The following is a 10,889-nucleotide window of genomic DNA, read 5'->3' on the forward strand; positions in this document are numbered from 1 at the left end:
ATTATTATTAGCATTGCGAGCACTGAGCGTCGATTCGACTCTCATCAGGAATTTCATTTTATCGGCATCGTCAACAACGCCCGGAAGACGGCAGACTGTCAAATGGCTTATACATGCGCAATGGACAAGGGTTATCATCGGATTTTATGTCACGGAAGTGCGGCGCGCCGCAACGAGTAGTAGACTTTACGCAGCGACCGTTTTATGACGTCCTTCTCGCGACAATATCCCATTTATGGAGCGCATCCGAAGAGGTACAGTCGTTGTCTCGATGAGGGAAAAAAAAAACCACGCGATGACCTATTCTAGCAGACAGCCGTAAGTACTGTTTTCCCCGGAGCGTCTCGCAATTAATCTAACGCGTCCTCGTCTTGTTTTTCCTTCTTTCTCAAAATGAAATTAATGAGGATTTGCGAAAAAAAGGATAGAAAACCACTTTTTGTACAGTAAATTTAATTTTGCTAATATACATATATATATATAAATAGCAAAAAATATTATAGTGTTTTCTGACTCACAGTTTAGTCGCAATACATTAATGCGAAATGCGTAATAATTTATGTTAATTTGCATTATAAAAGGAGAAAAGCCAGATTGTATAATTCATACTGCTGTGAAATGATTTGCAAAAGTAATGAATTAAATGTCGATACTTTACGTCGCAAAGAAAAAAAGGTGTTAATCAATGTACCTTGTAAAAGAGTATCAAACAATAATCGTAACTCGCAATTAATTTACAAGAGAGAAAACCGAGTGAGCCATCAGGCGTGAGAAGCGATAAGGGCTTTGATTCCTGCTTGATAGTAAAAATGCGAATCGACGAGCACCTCGAGCGAATGTAACGGGTGTAATAGACCGTGCTCGTGGTTTTACGTGGAAAAGCGAGCCGGAGTAGAAGGATGAGGAAAGGGGGAGGGACGAGCTATTTTCACGCGTCACAGAGATGGTAATTGAGTCGTGCTGCTCGAAAGATCGAGTCACCCCTCCACTCACTGAGGAGACACGAAGGAGATTCAAGGTGACACACGTGCACACATACGAGGTGCCGGTAGAAATGTCGATACGAAAACCAGGTTTAGAGTTAAGTCTTTCGTTAAATTGGGAGAGACGAGCTCTCTCTCTCTCTCTCTCTCGCAAAATGCAATTGCAAAACTTTGGCAGCATCTTCAAAGTTTCAACGTCGTAGACGTAGTACTTTTTTTTTTATCTCAGAATTTTAATTATTGCCTAATTCATACCGAAATTGACTCTCAATCTGTATTTGCATATAATGCTTCTTCAATTTAACCGTCATATATTTTTAAAGAGAAAATTTTTCCCCAAGTAATTGCAAAAACAGTTTTATTAATGCTTCTCAGTTTACCACCACCGAGTACTTTCAGCATCTGCTTGCTATGTCCGTGTACGTACGATACTTATACGACGACCCGATTTCCACTTTTCGCTCCAGCTTCCGATGCTTCCAATGCACTTCCGATGCCAACGAACGAATGGTATTTCCGAGCTGTGAATCGCGCGGAATCTATTTTCGCGACGGAGTGACGTATTCGCGGCTGAACCGCTCAATGACGGCGAAAGCCGGTGCGCGAGTAAAAGTAATCTATCATAGCGACATTCCGCCTCCAAGATATTCCAACGAGGGTGGCAAACTTAGGCTGAATGATTCGGACACGCGTAAGTGCAAATATTAATTTTTTTAAATTGAAGAAAAGTACAATCGTTGATGAACGTTTCGTTCCCACATTTTTTAGCATCGGAAAGAAAAAGATTTGGATTGTTCGTAAAAATTTATGATTTTTTTGTTTATTCCAAAAATTATTTGATAAGCAAAGATTTATATTTTTAGTCATTAACGTAGACAAAACAATGATCAAAATAAGCGAAAAACTAGAAATAAAATAAAAGTCATATCCGCTTGATTATCATTCCGAGCGAAACTGCGAAATGAGTAGTGATTTAGAAGACAGTTCTAGCCAAGAAGCTTCAATTAGACTTATATCGTCTAATGCAAATTAAATTATTTTGGGATTTTTATGTGTATTTTCTCTTTTTAACACAACATTTATAACTTATTTAATAAAAATAAGATAAATAAAAATGAAACAATTAAATATGTTTGTTTTAATTTTCTTCAAATAAATCTTCTCACGTTGTAAGAAATTATTTATAATAAAGATAAAAGTACGAATAATTAGAAAATAATAAAACTACATATACATTATATATAAAGGCTAGCTACAATCTAAATGTAAAACATCTGACAACATTATGGTATTTTCTCATTATGATATTTTCTTTCCCTTTAAAGTCACTCACACGCTGGTAGTAGCGAGTTGGTTAAAGGGCTATAGGCCGGAAGTGTCAAGCCGAGGATTCGCGGAGAAATGGTTTTCACGTACGTCACGTTCTCGGAAATTTGCCAGAAAATGCGTCCGGAAAATCGCAAGGGCGAGAAACCGTGCTCCGCGTACGCTTTGATGTCCTGGCGAATAACGTAAGCTCGGCGACACAAAGGCGAAAGCCCCGAGAGAAGAAGGTCTTGGCTTCACAGAGGAAACACTTCGCGAAAGGGGGGCGTTTTCACGCAGGAAATCGTCCGAAGATGAGAGAGAAACAGTCATTCCGCGGGATATGGACCAGATATGAATTTTAAGTGCTGCAGAGGTTACCCGGTGAATATTTCATCAGGGTATTGTGCAAGCATATCGCTGTCAACTGGAAACATTAATTCAGATTACTCACGATCGAATCCCGATTTTAACCAGTATTATTAATGATTCATATTAGCGAATAATTACTATTAGTATGCTAAATTTGAGGTGTTAATCCCTTCATTTGTAATATGCACTGAAATATGTACCATTATCACTATGATCAATTTCACGGATTTCATATTTACACAGCTTGCGAAAGCTATACGGAAAGATGGATTTGCCGGAGTATTAAAAAATTTAGCCAAATATACGAATTTGAAAAAGTAATTTTTATTGAAACTTGACAAAATAATTACATAGAAGACGCTCAAGCTCACTTAAATATCAAAACTTTTGCTCACCACGCCTGAGAGAGTTTTTCCCACATAATTGTTATAGTTGAACAAAATTATTTTCACACAGATCCGTATATCTATTTTTCGATACTTTAGCAAACTTTTCTCTCTTTAAGTAAATCTCCGCAGCGGAGAATCAATGATACAAAATATGATTAGCATTGACGAAATGAGGGAAAGGAAGGTATCCACGAGCGGAATACCGAGACGCGTGAAACCGCATTGCCGGAGGTAAAAGACGCTCGGAGTTACACTCGCGGAAACACGGAGGAGAACTTCCGGTAACGAGATGGGGAAAAGAGCGGATCCCGTAACGAGGGAATAAATGCTAATGGTCAGCTTGTTCGTCGGCATGCCGGGAGGAGCGTGTCGCGCTCTAACGATACCTGGAGGCTTGCGCACTGATAAGGCACCCGTTACCTACCCCTGCGAGAGGTTTACGCGCAGGAATAAAGATAAGCCGATGCGTCATTTGCCAATGCGGGGTCGTAAGTCGCGAGCGCGGTGCATTTTGAAACAATCGCGATCGTTAAGTCCATTGTGCAATGTACCGTATACACGATGATACGGTAAAAACATGAAACCGTCTGGAACGAGACGGATCTCAGAAGCATTACTATTAGGAGTAGCTTCTGAATGCTAAAAACAAATCGCAGCCGCTCATCCGACGGCGCATTTTGCCCGTTTACCGTCACTCTTTTTCTATCTCCCAATACCTGTATATTCTCTTTCGGATCATGCTTTCGAATCAGCGTCCGTGACGCGTGAGAGAAGTTGATTCGTTCGCGAATAAAACGCAGTATAAAGAACTGAACGATCCAACCCTTTTATGGGCGCACGATTGAAAAACGACGCGCGACGGCGATCGATGCGTGGTTAATAACAAATCCTGTCGTAACATTCGACTCGAAATAAAAGCGGTCCATTCTATTTCCCTTTCAATTTGCCGTTGTTCAAACACGCATAAACATTACACCAGACCGGATCCAGACCAGAAGGATCCGTATTTACACGTGTTGGTAAAGTATTTCATTGTAACAAATACAGAAAATGCTATCGAAAAAAAAAGAAGAAGAAAAGAGAAAGAAGAGGGAAGGAAGAGAAAGGAACAAAAGGAGGAAAAAGGAACAGAGAAGAGAAAAAAATTCGCATTGGCGGCTATCTGTTTCAAAGTATCAGAAGAAGCAGAAAGGAAAGAGATAAATTCACGCGTCATCGGAAAACCTTTTCATTCTAATATTATTAACGTGAATTCCATTCGGCTTGTTTGACGTGTACGTCATATTTCCGTAAACCGTCGTTCCAACCTCCTGTTTTCAACCTCCTTGCGACGCTCTTTCGTGCGTTGCGTGTTCTCATGTAACATCCCTGACGACTGGACTGACAATATACTAACACATTCGTCACTGTCGCCCAAGAGACGTCTCTTATTTCACGCGAGTAAGGACGGCCGGAAACGACGGTAAACGGTAAATAGGTAGACAGGCAATCGAATAGGGGATCTCGATTTTTCTCCCAGAAACAGCTATAGTAGTTATAGTCGTCTCATGGCGCATCATTATCGTGTCACGAGTTCGTTTATCACTGGGCCTGGTTTAAACCTCTTAAAAAGCCTTCTAACAGAGAGAAACTTAGAAAGGTTTTATTTTCTAAAGGATTTTAGAATTGCTGAATTCAATTCTGGCCGCAAAACTACACTAAAATTTAAATTTCAAAAAAATAATCTGATTATCATAAAATCTCTCTCTCTCTCTCTCTCTCAATTTTAGAATTGATCGGCATCGTTGAGTTTACTCTGAAAATGACGAATTTCAAAAGGATAGTAACCTTCAATGAAGGGGAATGAGGTGCTACAGAGCTCGTAATCAGAGTTTGAAAGTCAATTTAAAAAAACAATCATCTTCGTAGCACTGAGCTTGAAATAAATCGAAACCGAAAACTTAATGTTATTATATTGTATATATATTCGCAATGGAAATTCCCTAAACTCGAAATTGATGATAATCAGATATTTTTTAAAATTCTATTCATCATATTAGATCCAACGTACTGAATTTTTTTACCTCAGATTTGAATGAAGCATTATCGAATTAACCCATAGACCGAATTTTATGAAAATTGAGCGAGCAGTTTACAAAATAAAAGAGCATATCCAAAACGGGGTCATCCACAAAGGAATTAATCAAACCGCAATACAGTTCTTGCGCCGATGTCTGCCGTTTTTTTTTGTAAGAGTATATATATCTTTACTTTCTCTCTCTCTCTCTCTCTCTCCACGGAATATTCCACGATAAATATTAATAGATGTTCAGACTTATTCGAAATCGTTATGCAAAATGATACGATGCGCGGCAGATATAAGAGCTCTAATGAGTCCACTTGCAGTACAATCGAAACTGCATCCGCCTCGAACGTGACATTCTGCTATCGTTTTATTTTCATTCAACGACCATCTTTAGATCTATATTTCCAGGCCGAAGCGAAACGGGAGAGCAGATCTTTGCTAGCTGTTTGCACACGGTTGTTTCCATAAAAGTTTAATTAATTAAGCCGTCGCGTCGTATTTGATTAACGCCGTGGGATCTTCCGCGTTTCACGAAAATTGCACGAGTACACAAGTGACGATTCATCGTGTTAGCGTTGGAAGCGTGCTTAATAAAAGCATCATGACATCAATGGATTAATGCAGTGAGCTATAGTTACGATACATTGACGCATTAGATCAGCTTAATATACCAGACTGCATGAGCGATGGAAAACATTGGCATTGACTAACTGTTATTTTCAATACGTAAAACATCGACGCCAATATTTATTATCGCGCTAAAATGATTGATTCACGTGCGATTATATGTCCTAACAGAATTGCCATTTATATTTAATGTGGTAAAGAGCTGCACGACCGAATCCACGTCAAATTTACTAAATTACGAAATTTATGTTGCACATACAACATGCTAGTCAGATTTTATAAAGCGATGCACATATTTCACGATAATTAATGCCGTAAATTACAAGATAATTGCAAAGTTCAAATTACGAGGATAATAGAAGAGAGGATAACGTGACACACGATAGAAGCACATCTAATTAGCATTTGTCTATGCATTATTTGGAAATAAAGGCATAATCTCCTATTGTCCATCTTGTCTATATATTATTCGTGATAGAGCTTGCGAAAGACATTTTTCCAATTTTTTCGTGAAATAATCAAGGAAACGAGTTAATTTTCTACGGGTAATTTTTGTCATGCAGCGAGATTATCAGGAGTAAGCTGGCGTATATTAAACCAAATGCCGCTTGGCAGCAGCAGCCCGGGCGATAGTCGAGATGTATCGCGACGTTAATTAAGACGGATGTGTGCCTGCGAGATATTAGGACCTCTTCCCATATCCTTCACGACCCACATCGTCCCGGGAAAGAGCCTTTCGGCGGAAGTAGCGATAATACGCGGATAAAGTGACGATGTACATTGCTTTGTGGCTTACCATCGTCAGGGACGCGCCTGTCCCGCGTGCGTACTGGAATTCCTGGACACTCACCTGGAAACGAAAGAAAAAGCAGAGGATTAATAATGTTACATCGGCGAGAGATGTTTATCTAGAATAAGTGATAAGTGATCGAGAATATCGTATGGTGGTAAATTATTATACACTGAGAAAAATTCATATCTATTGTAGTTGGAAATTGTTGGACACTTTAGCAAAAATATTTGTTTGCGCCTGAGTATGCTTCGATGCGTTTATATAAAACGTTTTTCAATTTTTTCCCGACGTACACACAACGGAAAAAGAGTCGGGTTGCATTAATTGGAATTCTCTAGTTGAAAATGAACAGGCCTGAAGATTCTGATTATATAAATCAGAATTCTGTTTATCTCTCAACTAGAATTTAATTATAATATATTCAACCAGAAAATTATGACATGTCTATCTTCAGGTAATTACAATTAATGCAACTAGACTCTTTTTCCAGCGTATGTCGGAAAGAAATTTAAAAACTTTTTATTCCAACGTTAGAATATCCATATCTAAATGGTTTTAATAAAGTATCTAAAAATTTAGCTAAATATATACAGGTCTGAAAATAATTTTAATAGACTATCGAAATTATGAGAGATGCTTAAACGATGACGACGATGTTGCCAAAAGTTTTCAAAATGTTCTAGCAATTTAATATTTTAGCAGAAAAAAAAAAAAATCATTTTCACACTTGTAGCTGGTTAAATTTTTAAATAAGCAAAATCGTTTTCCGTGTAAAAGTACAAAGATAAAAAAGTACTAGTGCACTTTTTTTTACCTCTGTACTTAATACAATTCGGATAGATAAAATCTAATTGATCACTCGATCGAATTATTGCGCAAGAGCTGTTGGAGAATTTTTATTTTATTTCATTTTATTTTTTTTTCCCCCAAGTTAATGTCGAACTTTCGTTCTCAACAGGCACCGGATATTGCAGGCACATCCCAATCTTTACTCGCGCGCAAGTTTGAAGGCTTCCTTTTTCCGCGATTTAATTCGCGGAGTAAAAGCGCGAGCCCGGAGCAGATATCGATGATGCACTTGGTGAGATGCACGGCGCGAGCTATCACGATCGTGCCATCTGGCACACATGGTCTAAGTTCGCGAGATATCTCGGCTGCGCCACCTAATAGCCAGATTAACACGTCGACAAGCGAACCTATCGACCAAATCACACACATATGGTGTACAGTTTGCTCGAATCGCATCGTAGCGGACAACCTAATTTCCCGTCGCCGTGCGGAAAATTTGCCTCGCGTTACACGTGTTGCCTGCACGTTCATAATCCAATAATGTATACATAAATTGTGTTACGTCTATATACAGCGTGTTTATATAAAACGTACACATTAAGAAGAACATCCGGTCCGAAGCAGGACGAGCCGGAAGATATCTGATATCAATAAGAATTCTGGTTATCTCAATTAGAATTCTGATAGGTTTAATCAGAAAATTCGAATTCATCCATTTTCAATCGGAATTCTAATTAATGCAAACCAGACACGTTTTCCATGCAGGAATAATGCACGTTATACTTTTTTAAGATTTATTTTTCTGTTGCCGTTACGCTATGCGTCAATCAATTGTTATCATTAAAATCGCACGAGAATATCGTGGCACAGATGGTGTGCCACCTCGTTCTATACGGAGTGATGAAAAAAAATATCGTAAAATTCTTATAACATTTATGCGATTGGAAAACATTTTGCAGAAATTGCATGACGTAACGACAGCGTAAAAATAAATATTAAACAAATTTCGAGCTTGCAACGTGCGTGCCGGTTGTAACGGTAGAAGAAAAAAATAAATAAATAAATAAAATAGCGTACGGAACTTTCTGATAGAAATTTATAACAGAACGAGATCTCGCAGATATCATAAAGATCATCCACGTGCACGGATACCACGGATAATCGCGATAACGAAGAAAATTCCGCGGGAATGTGTTGCTGGAAAGGGCAACTGAAGAGAACAGGACGGAAAGAAATCCCACTGGATGTGGTTCAGGCACGTGTTTACATAAATACCGAGGACGCGATCGATAGCGTTTTACCACCTTTGTCACGCAACTTCAACGATTGGCTGACTTTTTATTCTCCACGCGAGCCTTTATATATGCTCTTTGACACGGAATCGACAAGGCGGAACCGTCGTGCTCCGATATCGGTCATTCGTAACACGCTCTCGCAAGTGCACACGCAATTCGTAATACGAAACAGGTCTCGCAGAAATCTTTAATGATACCCGTTACGTATTATATGCACAGGACGATACCAATCGATATCGCTGAGACTTTCGCGTATTAATAAACAGCGTAAACGAGACTGACCGCGAAGCTCATTGCATCAATTTCGATCGACTCGGTCTTTTTCCTACGCTGTAATTGCGAAAGTTGCGAATGTATTCTCACACGAGTGTACGAGAAAAGAACTCAATCGTGCATCTCCCAAATTTCTTCGCGAATTCCAAATACGCACGATATCACAAGAATTCCATTCTGCTACGCATTAAGAATTTATTGGCTAAACAGTCTCGGCATAAAGTGATGTAGGTATATCAAGAATGCTAGTTTTTAACTTTTTATAACAGGTATTTGAATTTTATGAAACAACTTTTGGTTTATGGCTGCATCAAATGTATAATTTGTTTTTATTATATTAAAAATGACTGGAAATTAATGTACTTTCTATAAAAAAATTAATAAATTTATATATTATACGTATAAAATAATTCAATAAGGTCAATATTATAGTAAAAAATACTTAACAATATAATTTTATAGAGAGAGAGAGAGAGAGAGAGAGAGAGAGAGAATTATAAAATAAAATTTTCCTCGCTTTATTTTAATTGTTTTTCAAAACATATTCTTATAAATAATCTTTCATTCAGATTACAAATCTCTGAGAAATTTTTTGAATTAACTCTCAAAAACAATACAAAAATATCTAATTTTTTTTCATAATTTTTTCATTTTGTTAAAAAGTACGTGTAATACATCCTTAATTACATAAAATTAAACTACATTTCTGAGATAACTGTTATACTTGAAGTTTAGTGAAAGTGAGAAAGAAGTTTTAATGCAGTCCAGTGTAGCAAGAAAAACACGCCTATAAGTATTTAATAATTACAATAACTTTTAAAAGACTTTCTAAACTTCTAAAACTAAATATATATTTATATCCCTAAATCTATCTTCTGCGTTTAAGTAAATTTCATTAATTCGTCATCTTATAGCCAATAAACTTGAGGAGTCAATCCAACGTCCTATCGGATTTCGACTAACAGCACTTTTCATCCGAACAAGCCTCTACCCTTGACAGACGGACGGACGGACGGAACTAGGTACAGCCCTTACGGCATGAAAGCGTTCACCACATTCTCTAGCAAGTCCCAACGAGTAGATGGATTTAAAGAGAAAATTTGTCCGGTATAATGACAGTGATAAGGCCATTTATCTTGCTGTATCAGACGCATGGATGATGACTGCAATAAGGGAACGTCGATGAAATTAACGGAAGCAACGGTCGGTGTTTACGCGCATTTACGCGCAACTGAACACGTACACGACTGAATGTATGTATGCGTGAACACCTTTGTGAGATTAAGCCCGTTCGCCTGTCCGACGTGTAAGTATACGCGTACAGCTCACGTCGATACACACGCGTGACGCGTGTAAACGTGCATCGGAGGCTGCATCCGTACAAGTTACACGTAGGAATGTTTCGAGCGCTGTTCAGCGTCCTTCCAACAATAACTATACGAGTAGACGTATTGATAGTGTTAACTCAAAAGACGTCGGAGATATCATTACGTAAGTTGGAGAAGTGAAAAGGTTTCGATTAATTGAGCCTTAGCGGAAAACGAAATCTTATTTTTCTGTCAATCGCAAGTGGACGATTTTCCATCGAAACTTTTAATTCGTTCAATTTCGAGCGGGTTTTAATTTAACAGAATCTCAACTTCCGACTTACTCGAAGAGTATTTAATGAAAATTGAAGAGTTGCGAAACAAGCGAGGTTTTCTCTCTCTCTCTCTCTCATTTTTTTATTTTTATGTTTTTTAAAAAAGGGAAAAACCTTCGAAAGGTGTATCCCCAAAATCTTCGAGGGTTACGTAGGACTTTTACATCCACTAAAAACCTCCTCCTCGGGTGTTCCTCGGAGGACACCCAGAAAACAGACAGTGGTACGTACACTACTTGGATCTCCCTCTTCCTCGCGTCTCTTTCTTTCTTCCCTCTCTCTTTCACTCTCTCGACTTTTTTCATTCACAAGGAAATTGCAAGAAACACATGCCAACCGCTTGACGTGCATGCAGG

General features: G+C 38.3%; 1 protein-coding gene across 5 annotated transcripts in view; it reads right to left on the reverse strand.

The window, feature by feature from the left end:
• The window catches only part of LOC108749996 (polypyrimidine tract-binding protein 1), a 389,037-nt gene that overhangs the window by 198,451 nt on the left and 179,697 nt on the right, over positions 1-10,889 (reverse strand). Inside the window, exon 2 of one of the 5 annotated variants that reach the window (XM_018489170.1) lies at positions 6,538-6,591. The exons of the other annotated variants lie outside the window; for them this stretch is intronic. Within the exon in view, the coding sequence (XP_018344672.1) occupies positions 6,538-6,591 (54 nt within the window). The remainder of the gene's footprint in view (positions 1-6,537; positions 6,592-10,889) is intronic. 5 annotated transcript variants of the gene reach the window in all.

Source organism: Trachymyrmex septentrionalis, unplaced genomic scaffold (assembly GCF_001594115.1).
Source record: "Trachymyrmex septentrionalis isolate Tsep2-gDNA-1 unplaced genomic scaffold, Tsep1.0 scaffold11, whole genome shotgun sequence".
In the NCBI taxonomy this organism is placed as follows: Eukaryota; Metazoa; Arthropoda; class Insecta; order Hymenoptera; family Formicidae; genus Trachymyrmex; species Trachymyrmex septentrionalis.